Source organism: Bos indicus, chromosome 22, assembly GCF_029378745.1.
Source record: "Bos indicus isolate NIAB-ARS_2022 breed Sahiwal x Tharparkar chromosome 22, NIAB-ARS_B.indTharparkar_mat_pri_1.0, whole genome shotgun sequence".
In the NCBI taxonomy this organism is placed as follows: Eukaryota; Metazoa; Chordata; class Mammalia; order Artiodactyla; family Bovidae; genus Bos; species Bos indicus.
This window is the reverse complement of record NC_091781.1, coordinates 11,727,499-11,754,927: the sequence shown is the minus strand read 5'-3', so window position 1 is coordinate 11,754,927 and position 27,429 is coordinate 11,727,499. Positions and strand designations below refer to the sequence as shown.

General features: G+C 50.8%; 1 protein-coding gene across 1 annotated transcript in view; it reads right to left on the bottom strand.

Moving 5' to 3' along the window:
• Nucleotides 1–310: 310 nt before the first annotated feature.
• Nucleotides 311–27,429, bottom strand: part of ACVR2B (activin A receptor type 2B) — a 29,728-nt gene continuing 2,609 nt past the window's right edge. The window contains exons 2-11 of the mRNA XM_070776063.1: nt 12,060–12,267; nt 11,703–11,812; nt 11,397–11,548; nt 11,175–11,318; nt 10,516–10,659; nt 10,050–10,198; nt 8,363–8,477; nt 7,575–7,713; nt 7,339–7,469; nt 311–6,005 (exon numbers count right to left, since the gene is read on the bottom strand). Coding sequence (XP_070632164.1) covers nt 5,811–6,005; nt 7,339–7,469; nt 7,575–7,713; nt 8,363–8,477; nt 10,050–10,198; nt 10,516–10,659; nt 11,175–11,318; nt 11,397–11,548; nt 11,703–11,812; nt 12,060–12,267 — 1,487 coding nt within the window. The 3' untranslated portion in view covers nt 311–5,810. The remainder of the gene's footprint in view (nt 6,006–7,338; nt 7,470–7,574; nt 7,714–8,362; nt 8,478–10,049; nt 10,199–10,515; nt 10,660–11,174; nt 11,319–11,396; nt 11,549–11,702; nt 11,813–12,059; nt 12,268–27,429) is intronic.

Genomic DNA, 27,429 nt, shown 5'->3' with positions numbered 1-27,429 from the left:
TATGTGTTTTAATTCATGAGGAAAAAACACTTGTCTTATCGCTACGAGCTGCCATAGGAGCAAATAAAATCTCACTGGTTTTGGCACTACAGGGATACATGGAGGATCACAATCACAAAGTCCTGCTTCATTCATACCTGGAAGATACCGTCACAACGATGTAAAAGCTGGGTAAGAATTTTCAGTAGTGGTAAATCCTTTCAATTCAAAATTCTGTCCAAACCAAAGTTTACAGTGAACACAAAATGAGTTTAAAACAAGAATACTCAAAATATCCCACTAGGTAATCTGGACTTCTACTTGATGGTAATTTGTAGTTCTCCTGGACCCACTGCAGTCATCCCTCTATATGGAGGGTTGCAGGGTGGAGATCCGAAATCCACTGATACAGAAACCTCTTGTATAAAATGACGCACATTTGAAATCACCTCCAGATTACTTATAATACCTAATAAAAGACTATGTCAAGAGTTGTAAATATAATGTAAGTACTATGTAAAGAGTTGCCAGGAAGTGGCAAATTCAAGTTTTGATTTTTGGAACTTTCTGTAATTTTTTCCCCCAAAATATTTTTGATTCGAGGTTGGATGAACCCGAGAATGAGGAACCCATGGATGCGGAGGGCCAACTGTAATTGTTTTTCAAGTGTGGCTGAGTCACATGAATTAATTTCCAAGGGAAGGGGTGCATTTTAAAATTCCATTTATTTTTGCTACAAAACTAAATCCTCTTTAAAAAAAAAAAAAAAACTTCCCCAAGCCTCCTAAAGGTCTGGGATACATTCATAGGTGGATTGCTGGTTGCAAATTAACTGTCAGGAATCTTACTTAAAGAACATGCCTATAACCCTGAATTCATTGTTTACAAATCTAGACTAAGAAGAAAAACAAACAGTTCATCAACGGAATCACTGGGCCGGTTTTTTTGCCTAAAACATAACTCCTGATTGAGACTTGAACTCATCATTCCTAGGCTGAACACATTAGCTGCTGAGTATTATACTAGTCCAGCTTTTGTAAACAGCCATTGACCAGAAAAAGCCACCTTGTCTCCTTTTCTTTTTTGGCCGCTTGCCCTGAACCGAAAGGGGAGGGAGTGGGATGGGGTTGAGGGCGGGGGTAGTCAGTCAGTTCCCTGTGCTTCTTGAAGAGTCAGGTCTGAGGCAGGCCTGGCCATCTCTCCAAAGATTCAGCAACAGCTGGGACTGACAAACGGAGTTAACTCCCGGAAAATGCTTTCCAGGTTAGGTATTTTTTTAGTAAGCCAAGTTCTCTGTGATAATGCCCGGCTGTTCAACTGCTAGGATGCATTCTCAGTCACATGCCACTCTTTGCGACCCCACAGACTACAGCCCACCCGGCTCCTCTGTCCATGGAATTTTCCAGGCAAGAATCCTGGAGTGGGTTGCCATTTCCTACTCCAGGGGATCTTCCCCACCCAGGGACTGAATCCACGTCTCTTGCATTGCAGGAGATTCTTTACCACTGCGCCACCTGGGAAGCCCCTTCACTTCTAGTACCAATTCTAAAAACTTACGTACGTACGCTCACTATATTACTTCAAAAAAAAACCATGAAATCCCTGTATTGCCAACAGATGCTGGGAACTTCACATTGTATTCTCGAAAAGGCAGAATTCCATTTTCAAGAGAGCCATCTAGTCCACCCACCCCAGTGGAACAGCCCCCTCCCTGGCCTCATGGTTCAGAGTACAGGGACCACGGGATGGGGCTCTACATACACGACATATGGTGGATAACCCTCAATACACGGCTCGGCCTGCCATGGAGGAAACATCACACACGCAGCCCAAGCACCCAAAGAGGAGCAGCACGGCGGCCAGCTGGAGAGAAAGGAGACAGAGAACTGCAGGATCCCCTGCTCAGCTCCCTAAGGCAGGGACCAGCCATGACAGGAGGGTCGGCCTGGTCCCTGGGGGCAGAGGGAGAACCACCTCGGGGGCCTGGAGATAGCAAATTTTTCCCTTGGCTGAGAAAGCAAGAGTGGGCGGCTCAAGCATCCTGAGGCTGTCCGAGGCTGCACAAGGTCCCTCTTCTTCTGGACACATGCCGCCCCCTGCAGACAGGATGAAGTCTGCATCAGAAGCAGCTGGCCCGTGTAAGGAAGCCTCCCCAGCAGGACTGAGCCCTTGGGGTCCCTACTGAGAGCCAAGAAAACAAGAAGTCCATCTGAACACCAGGCTCACGGCGCTTACCCCACTGCCACCGGGCTGGGTCTCCCTTCCTCCTCAGAAGGACCTGGCTGTGGCCCTCACCCCAAGTAATTCAACCAGAGAAGGACTCTGATTGAGTCCTTGGGAGGGACCAATGGCCCCAGGATGTGCTAACGCCCATGCCCTTCCATGGCCTGTGATGAAGAGTCCTCTGCAGGACACTGTGACACAGCGACCTCTGTCCCCACGTGTCTCTTCCTTCCCTTGCTCACTCCTGGCTCCCTCTGGCTCAGGAGACCTCCCTTGCTGCTGCTGCTAAGTCGCTTCAGTCATGTCCGACTCTGTGCGACCCCACAGACAGCAGCCCACTAGGCTGCTCTGTCCCTGGGATTCTCCAAGAAAGAACACTGGAGTGAGTGGAGACCTCTCCACGAGTGACCAAAGAGAAGACACTCTCCACAGCCAGGAGCCTGACTGGACAACAGCACACTCTGGAGGAAGGGGCAGGGGTCCTGGGCCACTTCTGTCCTCTGACTTGGCCACCCTCCTATCCTGAACGGGGCAGGGACGATGAGACCAGACTCCACAGCTCTCACTCTTCCACAGAGCTTGGAGGGAAAGAGAAAAAAAATGTAGGAGTGATATGAGCTCCCTGGAAATGGAGAGTGCGTGAAGCATCTGTGGAGATGAGCACAGGCTGAGCCCCACAAGCCTGTCGGCACAAGCTGGAGCCGCGGATGGCTGGCTCCCCAGAGGATTCGTGAGGACAAAGATGACTTCATCAGAGGCAGAAGAGCCCCCCAGGCCCCAGCGGCATGTTGGGAGAGAGACGCCCACCTTCTCCTGGCCACGATCATGGGCAGGGACACTCGGCACAGCACGCCACCAGAAGCCCTCTGCCAAGACACGCCACCCGGGAGCCAATTCCTGACACCTCATTCTGGTGCCACGGCCCTGAGGAAGTGACAGTGGCTGGGCACAGGGCCAGCAGAGGGGGACCCCAATCCCTGCCTCAGCCTAAAGAGGCCCCATAGCAGGGCAAAACTTGCTCTCCGGAGAATCAAGCCAGCACACAAAAGAAAAACTGCCCAGAGGAAACCTAAAACCAAACAGAGGCTGGGCTTCAGTGTTCCACACGGGATAGGATCAGGGATCTGATCATTCCTGTCGGAAATCAGCTACATTTCTTAGTGGTTTATTTGTTTCTTCTGAGGGTTGAAAAGTAGAGATGCCAAGCACTGCCTACCTAAATAAGGAAAAAGCTGGAGAAACCAGATATGGCACTTTTTAATAAATATTTTAAAGCTTCTGAAAGAAATAAGTGGAAAAGAAAAGCAACTGCTGTAAGGCCTGTTTTGCTGTTAAAAATCATTCCGAGGGAGGAAAAAATACCACAGCACAAAATAGTTTTAAAAAGAAAAGGAAGAAGAAATAGACAAATAACTTACTAAAAAAAACAAAAACCTGTCCCTGGAGCCACTCTGGCCAGCTCACATTTTGACCCATGAAGCAAAGCTCACCTCCCACCGCACTGTGTCCAAACACGCAGAGGAGGACCCAGCCTGGGGGGCCCAGCGCCCCCGCCACCCGGCCCGGCCGTCACAGGCGGCCCAGGCAGTGCGGCTCCAGGGACCTGCCGGTCAGTTCCCCTCGCGCCACCGCTGATTTGCTTAAGAAATTAAGTCTCAAGTAAAATTACCTCATGGGGGTCTAAAGGCCACAGTTTTCCCAGGTTAAAGTGGGGTCGCCCGTCATTCTGAACAATGACCTCTCAAGTCGAGGGAAACAGCGGAACCTCCAAAAAACTCAGGAGGAGGCAACCCCCCTTCTCACCCCAGTCAACCTCTCCCCATTGCCCACCAACTCGCCTACCCTCCAGGTGAAGAGATCCAGTTTTCACATAAAATGGTCTAAAGCAATGGGAAGGAAACGCCTTCACAATAAGAGTGATGAATGCCCAGACTCAGCCCAGACAGCCAACCCACAGTGGATGACAATTATTTACAAGGGGATGTTATCAACGAAAAACGGGAGCATTCCCTAGAAGACTCACAACTTTTTTTCTTTTTCTCTATTTCTTTTAAACTTTCTTGTCATAAAAGCCAACTTACATTAAAATATACTTACTACGAGACAACACAACTAATAAAATATATAATAAACCTTACACAAGTAGAAAATTCTGAGGTATTTCTGGTTTGAGGTGGTCTGTGGTCGTGAAGTTTTAATTCTTTTACTTTTCAAAATTTAAACCTCGGAAGCCACATAGCAAAGCATTTGTGTGGATGTGTGTGTTTTGTTTTTCTTTTAAAAATTTGCATGTTTCATAAATTAAAAAAAAAAAAGTCAAAGGTTGAAACAGCAGCATTAGGAACATTCACTGACGAGAGCAAGGTTATGGCAAAACAGAGAAACGGTTTTTTCGAATATGCACCTCTTGTAAGGGGGTCTGGAGAAAGCTGTGTTCACAAGCTACATAAAGGGACAGACAGAGCCAGCGCTGCAGGACTCTGGGGCTCTCCAGAGAGACAGGCCTTGGCCAGGCCAGACCCAGGAAATCCTCTCGCCCCGGCTGTGCAGGGCGCCCCCCCGTGGCCATTTCCCTGAACTGCTCCAGGAGGAAACTATTTCAACTTTTCCTCCATTATAGATATTTACAGTATAATGTCTCATGAAGACTGTACTCACTAAACCGTGATGATTTCTACCCTCGCTGAACCTTAAAATCAGGGTAGAAAAAAATATTGTGTCCTATGCCCAAGCCCAAATGGGTGAAAAGAAAAACTGGACAGGGCACACAGATGGGCCAGAGCCACACCTGATTTCAGACTTTCTCCAAACCCCGCTCTTGCCGTTCATGCTCGGCCTCCATGCTATCCTTCCCCTCGATTCCGGGTTACCTGAGAAGTAGTCTCATAGCAAAGGATGTTGCTCCGAGTGTGCCCGAGTCCAGTGTAACTCTGCTCCAGAACCCACCCCCAGCTCCGTCCTCCCTCCAGTCCAAACCATCCTCATCCTCAGCCCAGTTTTTCCTCGGTCAGGACAACACCCGTTAATCCGTGAAAAGACACGCCTGCTGTTTCTTAAACTCACTGTCTAAAAAGGGAGAAAAACACAGTAAAAGGCGAGGCGGGAGGGGGATGAGGGCAGAGGGAAACTCCTCCCATGAGGAAGATGTGTTCTTATGTAACAGTCTTCAAAGGTTCCTCTAGGTAGAGTTTGCAGCATTAAGTTTCCTAAGACAGGATGGGTTTCTTTGTGTCACAGGTTCTGAGACAACAAACAAAGAGAAAGCGGGGAAAAATGGACCCCGAAGGGCGGGAGGTGGCCGAGGCTCTTCAGCATGGCGCTGGTTCTGCATTCACAGCTCAGCACCTCAACGCCTGCTGACGTGTCCGCTGTTTGCGATACAGTAGAGCAATGTGCTGGTAAAAACTGATCCAATCCAAAAAATAATATTAATAATAATAATTATAATAATTATAATAATAATAAAAAGTCAAGGTAAAATAGCAGCTGCATTTTATGTGTTTGTTGGTATTATGGGATTTCCAAAACAAAACACAACTTTTTTTTTGTTTTTTTTTTCCTTTCCTCTTCAGATCTACTGAGTCTGGAGATCCACTCGTGTCCTGGGCTTAGATGCTCGACTCCTTCGGGGGCAGGTCCACATTGGTGACGGAGGTCACCAGGGAGACAAGACAGTCCGAGGTAGTGCCGTTGACCGACCTCCGGATCAGGGACACTCGCTCCTCCACACAGCCCGCAGACAGGCGAGCCTCTGCATCGTGGTCCCAGCACTCCTCGATGGTCACGCAGAGCTGGGCCAGGCCCTGCATGCCGGCGGAAGAGGGGAAACACATGCCTTTGCTGGTGGCCCTCAGTGAGGACAAGCAAACCAGTGATGTTCCTGAGGACCGAGCCCACAGGCCTGTCCACAGGGGTCTGGGGCAAGCTCCCCTGCCAGCAGTCAGCATCCTGAGCCCACCGGCCTCCTCCACAGCCCCCAGGAAAGGGCCACGGAACCTCAGTACTCAACAAGGGAGTCCAGGGCCCCACGAGGCTGCCTGCCTTGGAGTGGTGACACTGCAACAAAATCTCAGGCAAAACCCAAATCACACAGGGGCCCAATGTGCAGTTACAGTGGAGACAGAGGGGGACTTCATCCCACCCTTTTCCCCACGGCCCCCAGAACCTCCCCAGAGTCCAGGGAATGTGGCCTGACACCCTGTGCTGGAACCAACTGCGTGTAGCTGGGAAAGGCCGCAAGATGAGCAAAGTGCCCATCCATACCCAGGAACAATCCGGCCTGCTTGGCACTAGGCCACACTCAGACCCCTCTGGACCTGTTCCACATCAGAGAACTGGACTGGCAACCGCAGCATCTCTGCCCTGAGAAACTGAAAGTCTGAGGCAGAAGGTAAGGCCCAGCATCCCTCTCCCTGTGCCTAAATTTTCTCCATTTGCAGTCTTGGGTTTCACAGAGCAAGCAGCATGGCAGCAGAACCTGACCTCCACAGGTCAACCCCTGACCATGTGGGAAGAGGGCTAGCCCCCAATGGTGTCCTTCTGAATTAACCCTAGGGTGCCAGGGGAAAAGGATTCAATGGAGCTCAAGGCAAATATCCAAGAAATGTTAACGGTTTCCACAGCTGGGGTCTTTTGTACATGTCCCCAGATTGGAGGGGCCCAGATGCCACGTAGCTCAGCCCAGGCTCAAAAACTTGATGAGGGCAGGGAAAAGCGATTACTTCATCAGAGCTAAGCCATATTAAACACTTAAGTGATAGGTGTCCTGCCCAGTGAAGTACAGCAACTCCTTAAATCTAATACTACCCTGAGGAGACAAGAGCTCAGAGAATTAAAGCAATTTGCCTGATGTCACCCAGCTACTGACGGACAGATCCAGGATTTCCATCCCATGTGTCAGGTCCCATCACTCTCTGGGGTCAAAACCAGAGCCGCCGCCCCAGTTGGAGAGCACTAACCCGCACAGACACTCCCCAGGTGGAAGGGAGGCACTGCCCCGGCGTGAGGGGGGGCCGGTCCTGCGGCCTGAGCCCTGCCCTCTGGCCCTGCCACACAGGACGCTGGGTGAAGCTCCCCTCCTGGCGTCAGCATCCTGTGCCCACAGCCTCCTCCGCAGCGCCCCCCACCGGCCCTCACCGGGTGTTTCAGCCAGTGATCCTTGATGGCGGGCCGCATCTTCTTGTGCACCACCACCTCCTGCAGCTCCTCCAGTGACGGGTGCTGGCCGATCTCCTCCTCAAAAGGCAGCATGTACTCATCCACAGGTCCTGGAGGAGAGAGTGAGTCCCGAGGCGGGGTTGGGAGGGGGTCACCCGACTGCCCCACTTCTCCCCCACCACACCCAGGACGCTCGGGGCTCCTGCCCTGCTCACCATCGGCAGCTTTGCAGCGGGACACGAGCTCCCACAGCACCAGCCCCATGGCGTACATGTCGATGCGCAGAAAGGCGTCTCTCTGGAAGTTGATGGCTCCCTCGAGCACCTCGGGGGCCATGTACCGCCGCGTGCCCACCTGCGTGAGGACAGGGGAGGGGCTGTGGTCACCAAGCATGTAGAGATGCACTCACAGGACATGGGAGCTACAGCCCGTGTGCACAGCAGGGTCATCGACAATGACAGCTGTCCCCGATGGTCGTGGGGAGGAGGGGGCGGGGAGCCTACAAGGGGCACGATGCAATGACGACTGTGAATATGACTCCAGACAGTAGTAATCTACCACAGAACCGCTGCCTCTTTACTCCATCAACACCACAAGGGGCTCCACAGATAATGTGTATTTTACTGAGACTGCCACCAAAAACAGAAGGGGGAGAATAGTTCAAAATATTAACAGCAGTTGTTTTAGGATGATCTGCTCAGGTTTAACTTTAGGTTACTTTTTCTCCAGGTTTTTGATTTGGATTCTTAATATACACTTATTTATTTATCTTATTTTTATCTTGTTTAATAATTACTGAAAGAGGGAAGGGAAATCTGTTTCTCGCTGACCGGCGCAGGAAGCCATGCCACCCTCCAGGCCTCACCTCCCCACTGGTGAAATGAGAGCATAGCCCCTAGGGTTCTCAGACAACTCTGAGCTCACGGAGTGACCCCTGTCCCCTGCCAGCTGACACCAGAAGGGCAATGTCCACCCCTGTCTTCTATCCCCTGAGGCTCGTCACCTGCCCGTGAGTGTCCCCCGGAGGTTTCCCTGGCTCAAACCGAACAGCCAGGCCAAAGTCAGCCAGCACAGCAGTGAGGTCACTCTTCAGCAATACATTCTTGCTCTTAAAGTCCCTGTGGAGACAGTGGACTGAGAGGGAGCCGAACCTGTGGTCCGATCGACCTTGCTCCTGCCTTCCCACCTGGACTCCCAGAGCCCTAAGCCGGGGCCCATCCCACCCTGTGGGGAGCAGGGTCTGCACCAGGTTGGAGTTCCACGAAGCCACACAGGCAGGCAGCTTTAGGACACTCCCCTCCGTCAGTGTGAGAATCCCTAACTGCACTCCGACCAGAGCTGTCACAGCAACGCCAACCCCCGTCTAGTCCCCAGCATCAAAGGCCAGCCCTCACATTCTCAGAGGGTTTGAGGAGGGGCACTGCAGCTGGGGATGTAAGTTTCCTGGCAAGAATTTACACCGTTTGGGATGTAAGTGAAAAGAGAAGTTTCAATGAATTTGCCTGATTCTGAGCAGGCCCCAGAGCAGAGGTCCCCAACCTCCACGATCTAATGCCTGATGATCTGAGGTAGAGCTAATACAGTAATAATAAAAATAAAGTGCACTGAAATGTAACATGTTTAAATCAACCTGAAACCACCCTCACCCCAGTCCGTAGAAAAACTGTCTTCCACAAAACTGGTTCCTGCTGCCAAAAGGTTGGGGACTGCTGCCCCAGAGGTTCGGGCTGCTCTGGAGGTGGTGCAGTGGGCGCTGGGGTTGCGCTCAGCCCTGCCTTTCCCTAGCAGGTCCTCAACTTCCTCATGCCTGTCTCAGCCTTACTCTGAGGACTAAACTGACGGACGAGCCACCCCGGCACACTTACTATGCACTATTGTTAGCCTGGACCCAATGAAGAGTCAGCATTCAACCGTGTTTGACCTACAGAAACGGTAATTTCCTACAGTCAATGCCCTATGTCATTCATGTTATGCCCACTGTGGCCCTGCAGCTTTGAACCCCAGAATCTGAGGCTCCCTCACAGTCAGAGAGGAGCCTCCCTGCCACACTAAACTAGGTCATCTTTTCTGTGCTGCTGTTCCTTCACCTGTAAGAAGGGCTGGGGAAAATAGTGCTTATGTCACAGAGCAGTTAGGAGGCTTAAAGGACTTGGCATTTCGGAGTGTCTAGAGTAGTGCCTGCCACTGTGATAAGGTAACAAACAGACTGGCTCTCAAAGCACCATCCAAGGACTCCAGAGAATCCCCGAGACTGTTTCAGGGGATCTGCAAGGTCAACATTCCTTTCATAATAATCCGTTATTTGCCTTTCTTAAAGCTCATTCTCCCAGGACTACAGAGTTTTCCAGAGGCTACATACACACGTATACACACGTCGTCACTCTGACAGTTAACAGGATATGTATGCTCTAATACAGCAAGGATCAACGCACAGAACTCCAACCAGGGACAGAATCAGCACTTCCTTCTGTGGCCACTGGAGGGCACCAGAGAACCAGCTTGCAAGACCACAGCCTGAGCAGACAAGGGTGGAAGTCAGGGGAAGGGCCAGGGTTGCCCCTGACACACCACAGAGCGGCTAAGCATGTTTATGAAACTGAGAACCACCCCCACCGGGCCCTGCCCTCAACCTCTAACCCTCTCTGTGGCTCCAGGTCAAGAGAAGAGAGGGCAACTGCTAACCCAGGTACCTGTGGGCAATAGATGGCTTGTGGCCCTCGCCCCGGCACCAGGGCACATCCTCGTGTAGGTATGAGAGGCCTCTAGACATCGTCTCTGCCACGTGACACAGTTCGTTCCATGTGATGATGTTCCCCTTGAGGTAATCCGTGAGGGAGCCCTACGGGAGACAGCACAGGCTCTGGGCACGCGGGCAGGACCCAGCCCTGCCCCTGGAGGGCAGTACCCGTGGGTCAGATGGCTGAGCTCCCCACCAGGAGGTTGGCACCGACGAGGCCAGGAGGGGCTGGGAAGCGGGTGATGTCAGACAGTGATAATCATGAAGTCACTACTCCTGTTTGCAAGAACTGATCCCAGGGAGAGGGGTTCTTCCTGCAGACCCTCGTGTCCACACCCGTGGACGGGGACCTCGGGGGAAGGCCACGGTGGGCCCATGGTCACCTCCCGCGGGAGCAGGGTCCGCAGGGCAAGGCTCACCTTGTCGTGGAAGGCCGTGATGAGCCACAGCTCTGCCTCCAGGCTGGAGCCTCGCTTCTCAGCGGCAATGAACTGCAGCAGGTTCTCGTGCTTCATGCCAGGCGTGCTGAAGATCTCCCGCTCACTCTGCCACGACTGCTTGTCCTGAAGCAGGGAAGCGCGGCTGAACCCCACCGCAGCCATGCCGCCTGGCAGCTTCCCACCCGCTCCCAACCTCAGCCTGTCAGGGCGCAGGGCAGGACTGAGCCGGGCCAAGGACCACAGGCCAGCGGTGAGCCCTGCGATCACTAAGGCCAGCACCTGATTTACGACAGGGGGCACTGAGGTCCAGAGTGACAGAAATGAGTGGCCCAGGACCACCCAACCAACGAGAAGCAGAGCAGGCCTGGTTCTGCCAAGTGTCTTGGGCAATGGCTCCGTTAGCCTGTGTCCAGGGCCTCTAAGCAGAACCTGATGTCAAAGCAAAACCCTGAAAACCAGGGTGGACTGAAGTTCTGCAAATCAAGGTTTCACAAAGCTCTACCCTAGGCCCGCCACCCGCAATGGGGCCCATTCCTCTCTCACCCCGCTTACACAGGGTATGGACTGCTCTTGGGCAGGAGGGCTCAGGCCCCAGCCAGATGACCTGGAGACTCCCCCCACCACAGGCAGACACACACCTGGAGTGGGAAGATCTTGACAGCCACGAAGTCGTTCATGAGCTGCGCCTTCCAGACACAACCAAAGCGCCCCCGAGCCTTGATCTCCAGCAGTTGCAGAGGCTTCAGGCCCACCAGAGGGGACGGGGGTGGAGGTCCAGGGTCCTAGGGAGATCCAGGGCTTAACAGGATCTGGCAGTAATAGGATCTACCCCGCCCCACCCCGAGCCACCCCCGTCTCACCTCGTGGATGTCCACGTGGCCGTAGGGGGGCTTGCGATGTCGGTACATCCAGAAGGCCAGCAGGGCGATGAGGGAGAGGCCCCCGACGGGCAGCAGCGAGTAGGCCAGCACAGTGAGCAGGGTGGGGGCTGTCGGGGGTGGCTCGTACGTGACTAGGGGACACACGGAGCCCAGCGTCACACAGTGCGCCTACCTGCGCACCTCCAGAGCCAGACCAGAGACCCCTGCAGCCGCTCCCCACCCCACGCAGAAGCCGAGCATCTGGGGGCCAAAGCCGGCCCACATCTGCTCCCCCCACGCCCTCACCTTCTGGGCCGCCCGCCTCGGGCAGGTGGGTGAAGCGCTCGTTGCAGAAGTTGCCTTCGCAGCAGCAGAAGTACACCTGGGGGTTCTCCTCGGTGGCCACGCACTCCTGCCTGGAGGCACAGTTTCCCATCCACAGCTCGGCTGAGGAACAGACTCCCAGGGCGGCCCAGCCAAAGCCCTCCCCACAGACAGAGATCCTATGGGGAACCGTGGGGGTCGGGCTCCCCAGAAGCGGGACGCAGATCCAAGGCGGGGACAACCCCTCCAGCATCACTGGGGACCTCAAAACCCGGGAGGGCTGGGACCCGGCGACAGCCCGTGTGGACTCCAGACTCCCGGCCTCGGGGGTGCCGGCACCTGTCGTAGCAGTTGAAGTCGTCCAGCCAGCAGCCTTTCTTGACGAGCTCGATGGTGCCCGAGCTGTTGCGCCAGGAGGCGTAGCAGTGCAGCCGCTTGTCCCGCTCGCCCTCGCAGCGCTCCAGGCCGCTCTGGTTGGTGCGCTCCAGCTCCCAGTTGGCGTTGTAGTAGATGCACTCCCGTGTCTCGGCCTCCCCGCGCCCCGAACCTGTGCCCAGGAGGCAGCTGCTGCTGAACCGCCCCAGGCCCCTGGGCTGGAGGAGGGGCGGGCACAGACTGGCAGCCAGTGCACAGGGAGGGGCTCGGCCAACACCCGGAGCTCCGGGTGCCTCCCTGCGACCGCAGGCATGTCAGAATCACCGTGTGTGCTGGAGTGGGGCGGGAGGGTGATGCTAGACATGCCTATTCCTGGGCCCAGCCCAGACCCTGCCAACTGGAGTGGGGGCAGGATCTGTGTTTTAACCACCCCCTTTGTCCCAGGTGGTTTTCGTGCAAAACTCGGGGACCACTTTGGAGAAACTAGGAGCGCAGCTTCCTGCCCATGGCTCTGTCTTGTCTCAGCAGCTCTGCTAGCGAGAGGTGGGGCTGAGGGAATGGGATGGAAACACTGTGGCAGGGCCCATGCTGGTGCCAACGATGCCCACACCTCCCCCTCCCCCCGCCCACCTGCAGCAGCATCGGCAGCTGCATACTCTGCAAAGCCCCCAATCCAGAGGGCACACAGGACCCACTGCATCCATGGCAGCAAATCTAGTGGGGGTCCTCTGGTGACCTGTGGGCCGGACCCCCAAGCTGGGCTACAGACAGGTGCTGGGCACAACCCCACCCTCCTTCCCCCGACTGCAGCACACAACATTGCCAGGCTCTTGAATATGCTCGGCTTCCAGGCTTCACACAAGTTACTACCTCTGGCTGCAAGACGTTCCCCACTTTCTCCTTTAAATGTTGGCTCTTCTCTCTCCCTGGAGGCCAGGCCAATTACTCTCCACTTCCACAGGCCTTTGCACTTCCTCCATCACCTCATTTATCCCCTGTGACTAATTGCCTATTGCTGTTTAAAGGGTTTTTCCAGACATTCAAAAAGTATAAAAATAATGCAACCAAAGATAATCCCCCCAGAGACAATAACATAATAAACACTCATATAAGAAACAAAACATTACAAATGTGCTTGATGATTGCTTCCTAATCCTGTGGGCTTCCCCCACAGGACTGCAAAGCTGATGCTTTGACAGCAGAAACCTTAACTGTCTTGAGTGCTAGAACCAGGTCCAGACACAGGCTGGAAAGATGGGCAGAGGCACCGAAAGAAGGATGGACCAATAATCAGACAGAAGGACATAGTTCTCTCCTGGCTGGAGCTGGATTGTCAAGGGAGGGGAAAACGAGGGATGGCCTCAGCCTGCAGCCCAAGCCCTAAGGTCCATCTGCGCTCAGACAACAAGCCTCCGCGCCCCGTATAAAGCTGGGAGCCCGCCGAAAGAGAGAAGTCAGCACACAGCAGGAGTGTCCCAAGCTTGGCCCAGCTCTTCTCTCCAGGCTACTGACCAAGCAGGGACCCCTCTGGCCACTACTGTGAGCAGGACCCATGCGGACAGGGCTGGGAACTCCAAATCTCAAGGCTCCAGTTAAGACCCAGGGCTCAGGATGACCATGGACCCACACCTGACAAGATCCTCCTACACGTGCATGCATGCTAAGTCGCTCAGTCGTGTCTGACTCTTTGTGACCCCATGCACTGCAGCCCGCCAGGCTCCTCTGTCCATGGGATTCTCCAGGCAAGAATACTGGAGTGGGTTGCCGTGCCCTCCTCCAGGGGATCTTCCTGACCCAGGGATGGAACCCATGTCTCCAGCGCCTCCCGCACGGGCAGGCTGTCCCTTACCACTAGCGCCACCCGGCGAACCCCACACACCAACTGAAAAAAAGGGGCCTCGACCCCATTCAGGTCCTGGTTTGGACACCTCCTGGCAAGTGCCCCAACCACCTCGTGCCTGTGTTTCCCCACTCGGGTAAAGGGGATGCTAACGAACCCACTTCCTTGGCTGTCCCAAGAATGACTTGAGTTATTGCATTTTAAGTGAGAAAGATGCCTGGCACCATCACTGTTATATCAGAGTCAGACCCCTCCCCACTGCCAACGCCATTTCATCACAGCACAAGCCCCCCGCCCCGTCAGGCTGGGGGTGTGCACACCCACACCTGCAAGAGCTTTGTCCCCCAGGGGGACTCGGGGAGACCGGGAGGCTGCATGCCCCCCCACTCCCAGACTCTGCTGCCAGCTGGAGAGGAATCCCCCTCCTCCCTCCTCCCTGGCACTCCTTCTGCACACACTCAGCTATTTATAGCCTCTGGCAACACTCCAACCACAAGGCCGCCTCCGCCTTTTAATAGACACAGGGCTCCTGCCCACGCTCATAGAGCCGGGGCCCCCTACACAGGAGGCTCCCCCAACCCCCGCCCATTCACCCATCCCAGCAGGAGAAGAAGCTGTGCCCGCACTTGCTGCCTCAGAGCCCAGAGGGGCACCTCCCCCGAAGACATGAGGGTAAGGGGTTCATTCTACCCCGAGCACCAGCCGACCTGAGCACTAGCCTCTCAAGGAAACAGGTATACAAGCAGCAGTGTCCCCAAGAGGTGGTCCTTATGTTCCAAGGAGTCTAAACCTCGGTGGGAAGACACCCCTGGTGCTCCCCAAGCCCCCAGTCCAGGCGAGACACGGAAACCCCAATCCTGGACACACAGAACCACACGCATATTCCACTCGGAACCCACGATCTGAAAGCAGGATGGACCTGAATAGATGGGCTCTGACACGCAAGGTCTGTTTCCCAGGCCAGCTGGCCTTGGATGTACCCAACTTGCACTTGGGGAGACAAGGGGGAAATCTAATGGGGAGACAGAGAGTGCTGGAGACCTGAGGCAGACCTTTGGGGGAGGGGGTGCAGCCGGAGCAGCCACGCCTCCCCTGGGGTCCCCCGAGCTCTGGGTCTAGGGAACATTCAGCTCAGCCAACAGCTCTCAGAGGTACCACAGACCCCAGCAGCCAGCCAGCCACTGCACTCTGCCCTTGGTTCCCGGGGCTCCCTGAACAGCCCTGCCTCCCTGTGGGCGCAGTCCCCCTACACTGTGGAGTGGTGAGAATGGGATGCCAGCCACCACCCACCCACCTCAGGCACCAGGTCACCACCCCCGCTCCCTGCAGGAGCCACCAAGCCAGAGAGGCGGCCAAGTGAGGCAAGCCCAGCTTTCTCCCACATCGTCCAGCCTCCAGGTCTGCGCAGAGAAGAGAGGCAGCCCCCACCCCGCCACACAAGCGCACACAGGGGTCAGGCTCCCTTCCCTGGAGGCTGTGCTCTGGGCTCCCCTCACCCTGCCCCGAGGAGGGACCTGCCCTTAGCCGAGCACCCGCTGTCACCGCAGGCTCCTCCAGAGCAGCCAAGGAGGGTCCTGAAGGTGGGGGCGCCCAGCGGCAATACCCGGATCTGAGTTTGTGACTCCGCCTCCCCCGGTCCACACAGGATGCTCTTCACCATCTTCCCCACGACCAGAGTAGGATGGCTGGTGTGTGCGGGATAAAGGGAACCTAAATGGAGGTGAGGAGGAGGGCTGGAGCACACACACACGTGTGCACGCACTGTGCAATGACACACACATACAAGAGGCAGGAAAGAATCCCAAACTGGACTACACCCATCTCTGAACTTCTCCCACATAAGAGAATAACTCTACCCAAGATGTTTATTAAGTGTCAAAACCAGGTTTTGAGCCCAAGGCTGCCTCGCTGTGGAGTACACACGCTCTTCACCTGCTCTTGACACCGCTACTCTCGGTGTTAGCGAACAGCTCACTGTACAGTCAGACCACCACCTCAGGGCCCACCCTCCTGTTGGACCTCGAGGGTCCCTGACAATGCTTGCTGCCGTGAGCCCTGCCGCCATGGGCCCCCCTGGGGTCCCCTGTGCGTTTTCTCATGAGCGGGTGTTCCTCTAGGGGGATACACCACGGGTTAGAGGTCAGAGAAGGGGGACACAGGGATGAGCATCTCCAACTCACAGGTCACGGTCACACTGTTCTCCCACGTGGATGTACTCTGTACGTGCCCAAGAGACTCCAGACCCACTGAGCCACCCCGAGCCCTGCGACGTGCTAACCGGAGCAGGGTGAAATCGGACGTCACGGTTCTGATCCCCATTTCCTAATCGCTTGTGAAAGTGGTCATGCGTGTGTGAGTCAGCTCCTTCTGAAAACTGCCTCTTCACATCCTTTCCCGTTTTTCCACTGGGCTGCTTCTCCTTTGGGTTATAGAAATTTTTTATATGTTCCAATAAAACTTTTCTTACTACAAAATAACCCCTTTCATTTGTTTGTTTGCTCCTTGCCAGAAACCCTACTTTAATGTGACGCTAACACAGTTTTATGACATTTCTTGTAGTTAGTATTTTCCCAATTTATCTTTATCCAACTCGTACTTCAAATCTTTCTGTATCTCTTTTTATCCCAACTCAATCTAATATTGTCTTTGCTCTAACATTGAATCCCGGGTCCAGGAAGATTCCACATGCTGCGGAGCACTAAGCCTTCGCAGCACAACTACTGAAGCTACATGCTCTAGAGCCCGAGCTTCATGACAAGAGAGGCCACTGCAAGGAGAAGTGCACACACTGCAACCAGAGAGCAGACCCCACCCACCACAACTAGAGAAAGCCTGTGCACAGCAACGAGGACCCGGCACAGCCAAAACCCCCGACTCTAGTCCCATTACAAGTACCGCTATGAAAACTGGAGCTATCAAGGGAACATTTCATGCAAGGATGGGCACACTTAAAGGACAGAAATGGTAAGGATCTAACAGAAGCAGAAGAGATTAAGAAGAGGTGGCAAGAATACACAGAAGAATGATACAAAAAAAGGTCTTAATGACACAGATAACCACGGTGGTGTGATCACTCACCTACAGCCAGACATCTTTGAGGATGGGCCTTGGGAAATGTTAGTACAAACAAAGCTACTGGAGGTGATGAAATTCTAGCTGAGCTATTTCAAATCCTAAAAGAAGATGCTGTTAAAGTGCTGCACTCACTATGTCAGCAAAATTGGAAACCTCAGCAGTGGCCACAGGACACTCCAATCCCAAAGGGCAGTGCCAAAGAATGTTCAAGCTACCACATAACTGGGCTCATTTCACATGCTAGCAAGTTCCTGCTCAAAATCCTTCAAACTAGGCTTCATCAGTACTTCAACTGAGAACTGCCAGATGTGCAAGCTGAGTTTAGAAAAGGCAGAAGAACTAGAAATCAAACTGTCAATATCTGTTGGATCATACAGAAAGCAAAGGAATTCCAGAAAAACATCTGTTTCATTGACTATGCTAAAGTCTGGATCACAACAAACTGTGGAAAATTCTTAAAGAGATGAGAATATCAGACCACCTTACCTGTCTCATGAGAAACCTATATGCAGATCAAGAAGCAACAGTTAGAACCAGACATGGAACAACAGACTGGTTCAAAAACTGGGAAAGGAGTACAACACCTGTATATTGTCACAGCAAAAACAAGACCAGGAGCTGACTGTGGCTCAGACCATGAACTCCTTATTGCCAAATTCAGACTTAAATTGAAGAAAGTAGGGAAAACCACTAGACCATTCAGGTATGACCTAAATCAAATCCCTTATGATTATACAGTGGAAGTGAGAAATAGATTTAAGGGCCTAAATCTGATAGATAGAGTGCCTGATGAACTATGGAATGAGGTTCGTGACATTGTACAGGAGACAGGGATCAAGACCATCCCCATGGAAAAGAAATGCAAAAAAGCAAAATGGCTGTCTGGGGAGGGCTTACAAATAGCTGTGAAAAGAAGAGAAGCAAAAAACAAAGGACAAAAGGAAAGATATAAACATCTGAATGCAGAGTTCCAAAGAATAGCAAGAAGAGATAAGAAAGCCTTCTTCAGTGATCAATGCAGAGAAATACAGGAAAACAACAGAATGGGAAAGACTAGGGATCTCTTCAAGAAAATCAGAGATAACAAAGGAACATTTCATGCAAAGATGAGCTCGATAAAAGGACAGAAATTGGTATGGACCTAACAGAAGCAGAAGATATTAAGAAGAGATGACAAGAATACACAGAACTGTACAAAAAAGATCTTCATGACCCAGATAATTACGATGGAGTGATCACTCACCTAGAGCCAGACATCCTGGAATGTGAAGTCAAATGGGCCTTAGAAAGCATCACTACAAACAAAGCTAGTGGAGGTGATGGAATTTCAGTTGAGCTATTCCAAATCCTGAAAGATGATGCTGTGAAAGTGCTGCACTCAATATGCCAGCAAATTTGGAAAACTCAGCAGTGGCCACAGGACTGGAAAAGGTCAGTTTTCATTCCAATCCCAAAGAAAGGCAAGGCCAAAGAATGCTCAAACTACCACACAATTGCACTCATCTCACACGCTAGTAAAGTAATGCTCAAAATTCTCCAAGCCAGGCTTCAGCAATATGTGAACTGTGAACTTCCTGATGTTCAAGCTGGTTTTAGAAAAGGCAAAGGAACCAGAGATCAAATTGCCAACATCCGCTGGATCATAGAAAAAGCAAGAGAGTTCCAGAAAAACATCTATTTCTGCTTTATTGACTATGCCAAAGCCTTTGACTGCGTGGATCACAATAAACTGTGGAAAATTCTTCACGAGATGGGAATACCAGACCACCTGATCTGCCTCTTGAGAAATTTGTATGCAGGTCAGGAAGCAACAGTTAGAACTGGACATGGAACAACAGACTGGTTCCAAATAGGAAAAGGAGTTCGTCAAGGCTGTATATTGTCACCCTGTTTATTTAACTTACATACAGAGTGCATCATGAGAAACCCTGGACTGGAAGAAACACAAACTGGAATCAAGATTGCCGGGAGAAATATCAATAACCTCAGATATGCAGATGACACCACCCTTATGGCAGAAAGTGAAGAGGAACTCAAAAGCCTCTTGATGAAAGTGAAAGTGGAGAGTGAAAAAGTTGGCTTAAAGCTCAACATTCAGAAAACGAAGATCATGGCATCTGGTCCCACCACTTCATGGGAAATAGATGGGGAAACAGTGGAAACAGTGTCTGACTTTATTTTTCTGGGCTCCAAAATCACTGCAGATGGTGACTGCAGCCATGAAATTAAAAGACGCTTACTCCTTGGAAGGAAAGTTATGACCAACCTAGATAGCATGTTCAAAAGCAGAGACATTACTTTGCCAACAAAGGTTCGTCTAGTCAAGGCTATGGTTTTTCCTGTGGTCATGTATGGATGTGAGAGTTGGTCTGTGAAGAAAGCTGAGCGTCCAAGAATTGATGCTTTTTATAACTGTGGTGTTGGAGAAGACTCTTGAGAGTCCCATGGACTGCAAGGAGATCCAGCCAGTCCATTCTGAAGGAGATCAGCCCTGGGATTTCTTTGGAGGGAATGATGCTAAAGCTGAAACTCCAGTACTTTGGCCACCTCATGCGAAGAGTTGACTCATTGGAAAAGACTCTGATGCTGGGAGGGATTGGGGGCAGGAGGAGAAGGGGACAACAGAGAATGAGATGGCTGGATGGCATCACTGACTTGATGGACATGAGTCTCAGTGAACTCCGGGAGTTGGTGATGGACAGGGAGGCCTGGCGTGCTGTGATTCATGGGGTCACAAAGAGTCGGACATGACTGAGCGACTGATCTGATCTGATCTGCTTATTTAACTTATATGCAGAGTACATCATGAGAAACGCTGGGCTGGAAGAAGCACAAGCTGGAATCAAGACTGCTGGGAGAAACATCAATAACCTCAGCTATGCAGATGATACCACTTTAATAGCAGAAAGTGAAGAGGAACTAAGGAGCCTCTTGATGAAGGTGAAATGGGAGTGGAAAAGCTGGCTTAAAACTCAACATTCAAAAAACGAAAATCATAGATGCCGTTTCCATCACTTCACGGCAAATAGGAGAAAAAGTGGAATCGGTGACAGATGTTATTTTCTTGGGCTCCAAAATCACTATAGACAGAGACTGCAGCCATAAAATTAAAAGACGCTTGCTCTTTGGAAGGAAAGTTATGACAAACCTAGACAATGTATTAAAAAGCAGACACATCACTTTGCCAACAAAGGTCTATATAGTCCAAACTATGGTTTCTCCCGCAGTCATGTACAGATGTGAGAGCAGGACCATATTGAAGGCTAATTGCCAAAGAACTGATGCTTTTGAATTGTGGTGCTGGAGAAGTCCCTTGGATTGCAAGATCAAACCAGCCAATCCTAAAGGAAATCAACCCTGAATATCCACTGGAAAGACTGATGCTAAAGCTGAGGCTCCAATACTTTGGCCACCTGATGTGAAGAACTGCCTTGCTAGAAAAGACCCTGATTCTGGGAATGATTAAGGGCAGAAGGAGAAGGGAGCAACAAAGGATTTGATAGCTGGATGGCACTACCAACTCAATGGACATGAGTCTGGGCAAATTCCGAGAGACAGTGAAGGACAGGGAAGTCTAGCGTGCTGCAGTCCATGGGGCTGCAGAGTTGGACACGATTTGGCGACTGAACAACAGCATTTAAATTTGCTTTTTCTCTACCGTTAAGACCTTTAGATTATCATTGTAGATCCCATTTCAGGAACTTCCCTGGTGGTCCAGTGGCCAAGACTCCTTGCTCCCAATGCAGGGGGCCTAGGTCTGATCCCTGGGCAGGGAATTAGACCCTACATGCCGCAACTAACACCTGGCCCAGCCAAATGTAAGCCTGTTTTAAATTCCATTATTTCAGCCACTTCTGGTCTGGAAGTAATGCACCCTATTTCCATTCCATTGTAAGCTAAGCTTTAACATGTACATTTATGCTAAAAGCCGAACGTTAATCAACATCTCTCCTATCCCTTATTGGAACTTCACTGTTCTAATTACCTCCATCCAACCTACATTAAATTAACATATTTGTGTTCCACGTGTAACCAATTGTTCATCTTCTTATCTGCCTCCCGAAGCAGATATATTTGGGTTTTACACAGTCGGCATCTTCTTCTCAGCTCATACATCCATCAGTTGGTCTGCGCACCCATTCATTCTGGAACTCCACTCTTCCTTCCAAGACCGCTGTCCTTTCCGCGGAACACCTTCCTTCAGTACAGATCTTTGGATAAAGAAGACTTCTCTCTCTGAAAATTTGTCATTTTGTTCTTTTTCCTAACTGACTCTGTTCTTGTTCCTAACTGACAGTGTAGAAGAACATAACCTTTTAGGTTGAGTTATTTTCTCTCAGCATCTTGAAGGTATTATTCCACTGTCTTCTGGCTTTCACCGTTACTGCAGAAAAGTCTATGATTAGTTTACCTTTGTAGATATTCTGCCTTTTCCCTCTGGTTGCTTTCTTAGATCTGCTTCTTGCAATTTCACTAATGAGCTGTATGTTTAAACTTATTTGTACTGCTCAGAGGCATGTGCTTATGCAGTTATGTGCTAAGTCGCTTCAGCTGTGTCCCCATGGACAGTAGCCTGCCAGGCTCCTCTGTCTATGGGATTCTCCAGGCAAGAATACTGGAGTGGGTTGCCATACTGCTCAGAAGAATATGCTTTTAATCTGATGATTCACATCTTTCACTGACTCTGAAAAATTCTTTGTTGTTGCTCAGCCACTAAGTTGTGTCCGACTCTGTGACCCCATGAACTGCAGCACACAGTGCTTCCCTGTCCTTCACATGGCCCAGAGTTTGCTCACATGCACGTCCATCGAGTTGGTGATGCCATCCAACCAGCTCATCCCCTGTTGCCCCCTTTTCCTCCTCCCCTCAATCATTCCCAGCATCAGGGTCTTTTCCAACATGCTGGCTCTTCCTATCAGGTGGCCAAAGTATTGGAGCTTCAATATCAGTCCTTCCAGTGAATATTTAGGGTTGATCTCCTTTAGGATGGACTGGTTTGATCTCCTTGCTATCCAAGGGACTCTCAAGAATCTCCTCCAACACCACAGTTTGAAAGCATCAATTCTCCGGCGCTCAGCCTTCTTTATGGTCCAACTATCACATCCGTACGTGAGTAGGGGAAAAACCACAGCTTAGACTATACAGACCTTTGTCAGCAAAGTGCTGTCTCTGCTTTTAATATGCTGTCAAGGTGTGTCATGGCTTTTCTTCCAAGAAACAAGAGTCTTTTGATTTTGTGGCTGCAATCCCCGTCTGTAGTGATTTTGGAGCCCAAGAAAATAAAATCTGCCACTGTTTCCACTTTTCCCACATCTATTTCTATCTCCCTGTTCCATGTTCTGACATTCCTATTACAAGCATCAGACCATCAGATCAGTCTCTTAACTCTGCTTTCATATTTTTCAAATCTGTGTCTGCTGCTGCTGCTGCTAAGTCACTTCAGTCGTGTCCGACTCTGTGCGACCCCAGAGACGGCAGCCCACCAGGCTCCCCCGTCCCTGGGATTCTCCAGGCAAGAACACTGGAGTGGGTTGCCATTTCCTTCTCCAATGCATCAAAGTGAAAAGTGAAAGTGAAGTCGCTCAGTTGTGTCTGACTCTTAGCGACCCCATGGACTGCAGCCCACCAGGCTCCTCTGTCCATGGGATTTTCCAGGCAAGAGTACTGGGGTGGGGTGCCATCGCCTTCTCCGAATCTGTGTCTAAACGCCATTATAGATAATTCCACAGATCTAACTTCCAACTAATTAATTCTCTTTTTAGCTGGGTCTAATTTGCTATTTAGTTCTAATTAATTTATAAATTCAATTAATCTATTATTTTATTTTGATAAGTTCTACTTAAAAAAAAACCTTCTTGGTCAATTTTGATACTTCCATTTCTTGTCATACTTCCAAATCTCTAGTTTATATAAATTCCATAATTTAACTTCCTAAACATCTATTTATCCCACTTGTTACTTTTGATGATTTCACTCATGGAATCTTGTTTCCCTGTGTGTTTTGGAATTTTGGATTCTGTTTTTGGATACAGAACTTATGTTCAGTGGCGGCCTTTTCTGTGGGAATAAAAAGTGAAGCCAAGTTTGAAGGGGCAAACTTCCAGAAATAATTTATATTTTGCTTCTGCCAAATTCTGCCAAATTCTCTAGGACACTACCAATCTGGAATCACTGTAATTATTCAACGTCAGGTTCCCAGGAAACACAGATGGTATAAACTTCAACTCCAAGCTCATGGAAGCACACAGATCTATGTTACAAATTCTCAAAGGAAACTACCCACCTCCCCAGCAATCAACAATTCATCTATTCCCTTTATCAGCAAAAGAATGCTCCCTCTTGTCCATACTTTCACTGAATGAATAACCCTGCAGAATCTTATCATGTGAGAGCCTCAGTCTCAGTTCCACATCTTATCTCCTGCGCCTCACACCCTGCTACCACCCACATCTTGAAATTATGGAAAGAGGCAAAGTCCCTCAGGAAAAAGCAGCTTTAGCCAGTGAAAGGGCACAGCTCTAGTTTCCAGCCCACTCTTGCTTCTCCCTCTTTTATACATGCAAGTATGCATACACATTTAAAAAGGATATTCGCTATACTTTATCCAGCATTTCCATGTGTCTTGTATAACGAGGTTTTTTGGCTCTTCTGTTCACTATTATTGCCAGAAATGCAAGTTCGGAGCAATTTTCAAGGGTGACAAGAGGAGCTCTATCAGCCTGCATGCTAAGTCACTTCAGTCGTATCCAACTCTTTGAGACCCTCTGGACTACAGCCTGCCAGGCTCCTCTGTCCACAAAATTCTCCACAAAATGGAGTGTGCTGCCATGCCCTCCTCCACGGGATCTTCTCCACCCAGAGATGGAACCCGAATCTCCTACATTTCCTGCACTGACAGGTAGGTTCTTTACGACTAGTGCCAGCAGAACAAGAAATCAAGCGAGGTCACCTCGAGTCACATTCAACTTTGACTTTGTAAATGATTCTGTAACACCACCCACAGAACAAGGTTGGGCCAGTGAGGGGGTGGAGGATTCCCCTGGTGGCTCAGTGGTAAAGAATCCGCCTGCCAATGCAGGAGACAAGGGTTCAGTCCCTGATTAGGGAACATCTCACATGCCACGGAGCAATTAAGCTGCACCACAACTACTCAGCCTGCGCTCCGGAGCCTGGAAGCCAACTACTGAAGCCCGTGCGCCCCAGAGCCCTGCTCCAAAGAGAAGCCACTGCAGCCAGAGAGGAGCCCCTGCACTCCGCAACCAGAGAACCCCGAGCAGCAACGGAGACTCAGCACAGCCAAAACTAAAACATACAATTAAAAAACAAAACAAAACACAAGGGTGCAGGACCATTCTCCACAACACCTGCTTTTCTCCAGAGCCCATCATTCCTGAAGGACACTGGTAAGCGAGCTTGTAGATAAAAGGTCAAGGATTTTACACAAATGTTATTTTTGCTCCCTCCTGTAATCCCACTACAACCACAGCAAAGAAAAGGTTTTTAAGGCATAAACCCATAAAGACAAAAGGAACAGCAAAGAACCACAGAAGTAAAGTTCTGAAGCCGGAAAGCAAATACGCGAGTGGCCAATGGCCACACGGACTCCTCAACTAGCTGCACAGAAAGCTGAGAAGCAACATGATTTCTACCACCTAACATCTTCATCCCACTTTAGAGTTTGTCTTCTTCTGGCTCCGCCTCCACTCTATATCTTTGGAGTCCCAAACCAAAAAGAAGGGCTCACTATACTCACCCTCTATTTAAAATTCCAATTCCTGTCTTCCTCGCCCCGCAAGGGTGTCAAGTGCAAGGCTCAGCCTCTCAGTTGCCCACGTGGAACTGAAAACAGACTCAGATGTAAAAGTCACCACCCAGGGCCTCTGCAGTCACACAGATCCTGGCCTGGTAGGTATTCCCTATCTTCTTAGCTGTACAATGCTTTCAATCGGAGGTATTTTCTCTGTTTGTCCATCTTTTCCAGGTGCCTTCAGAAAGAGGATTGATACTGATCATCAAAAGAGGGAACCTCCGTATCTACTTTGACCCAGATTTTAAATATATTTTCAGGACTATATATAATAGCTCAAGAGGACACCTCCATACATACACAGCAACTGAGATCACCAGTGCAGATAAGACTGCCCATCTGCTACTGCTAATCTGCTAAGTCGCTTCAGTCGTGTCCGACTCTGTGCGACCCCATAGATGGCAGCCCATCAGGCTCCACTGTCCCTAGGATTCTCCAGGCAAGAACACTGGATCGGGTTGCCATTTCCTTCTTCAATGCATGAAAGTGAAAAGTGAAAGTGAAGTCGCTCAGTTGTGTCCGACTCTTAGCGACCCCATGGACTGCAGCCTACCAGGCTCCTCCGTCCATGGGATTTTCCAGGCAAGAGTACTGGAGTGGGGTGCCACTGCCTTCTCCAAAGACTGCCCATAGAAAGTGTTAATCAAGAACACTGACCCCAAAGCAGGGTCCTGAAGAAAGTTAACTTCCCTTCCAAAGGGTAAGTCAAAGGCAAAACAATCCCCTTTCAACCAACTTCATTATTTTAGACTCTTGTGAACTGAACTGCATCTCCTTGCCCTCAAATTCGTAACCGGCAATATGACTGTACTAGGAAATAAGGTCTCTGAAGAGGTAATTAAGGTCAGTCAAGGCCACATGGGTGGGGCTCTAATAGGAATTCTGTCCTTATAAGAGGAAGAGACACACCAAGAGAGAAGGCTGTGTGAGGACAAGCAAGAAGGTAGCTCTCTGCATGCCAAGGAGCAAGAGCTCACCAGGAACCTATCCTGACAAAATCTTGGTCTTTGATTTCAAGCCTCCAGAGCTGTGAAAATTAATTTCTGTTACTGAAGCCCCCGAGTCAGTGGTATTCTGCAGCCTAAGCAGATTCCTACCCAGACAGCGCCCATCACCTGTGCAATGTGGGAAAGCTGGCTGGGACGTCACTCACGCTAGAAACAGTACCCACTGACACCCAGCTCCACAAACAGGGCCTGACAAGCGGGCTCACACAAGGAATCCCAGGAAAACAGCAGTGAAAGAACAGAGTGCATGGTGAGGAAGGAACTCGGAAAGCAGGGGCTTTGGAGAACAAGCCATCTCAACCTGCCCTCTTTCATTCTTCAGCCAGTCAGGGCAGAAGAGGGTGCAGGGGAACAAGCCACACGCCCATCCAGGAACTGAAGCTCACGCAGCCCCTTCTGCTGTGAAAAGCCTCTCCCCAGACTCCAGGCCCATTCTTCTACAAGTTTCTCCCATCCTCCCTACCTCCATTATCGCCACACGTGAGACGGGATCCGGCCACGCCCAGAACTTGCCAAACGCACTGGCTGCACCAGCAGAGCCTGCCCCCCACAACCTTCCGCAAGAGCCTCAGCCCCTCTGGGCATGGAGGCAGCGTGGAGCCTGACTGGTGAGCACACACAGACGCACACGTGCACGTCCACCCCGAACCCGGACGCATCCTGGTCGGTCCACGGCCACCTCCATCTGTCGGCACAGTGACTCAGACGTGGGAAGCAGCCTCTCTGGAGCTCCTCAGACACCAGGTCAGTGGAAGTGGACATCCTTCCTGTCTGGGCACCCTTCGTGAGGTGGGCGATTTCCAAGCTCTGTAACCTACCATTACACAGGGACACAAACACACACATACACAACCACAACACAGCATAACCGTGTGTAATCGTTTCTCAATATCTATATTAAAATTCAAACCATACATGCCCTGTGACTCCGAACTCTCTTCTTGTCATCTATCCTTAGCAAGCAATCTGCATAAACTGTGAGCAATCAGAAAGTCCATCAACAGGAGACCAGACAAAACGCAGCCTATCTCTGAACTCTGAAATTTCACACTATTAGAAAGACTGAGGTGGATGCATAAACACTGAAAAAGACTGCCAGAGCAAGTCTCTGAGCTTAAAAAGCCATGACAGGGACTTCCCTGGTGGTCCAGTGGTTAAGACTCCACGCTGCCACTGCAGGGGACACAGATTCAATCCCTGGCCAGGGGAACTGAGATCCTGCATGCCATGCAGTGGGGGAAAAACACACACACACACCACGAAAACCACAACATGTGACAATGTGGATGCAAGTTACGAAACATGGTGAGCAAAAGATGGGGACACAAACCGTTCACCCCGCAAGATTACATCCTTTTAAAGCACAATGGCAGCTTCCCTTGTGGCTCAGCTGATAAGAATCCGCTTACAATGCAAAAGACCTGGGTTCGATCCCTGGGTTGGAAAGATCCCCCAGAGAAGGGAAAGGCTACCCACTCCAGTATTCTGGCCTGGAGAATTTCATGGACTGTATAGTCCATGGGGTGGCAAAGAGTCGGACACGACTGATTTTCACTTCACTACACTTCAAAGCACAATGACAGGCTAAACTAACATATGCTATTA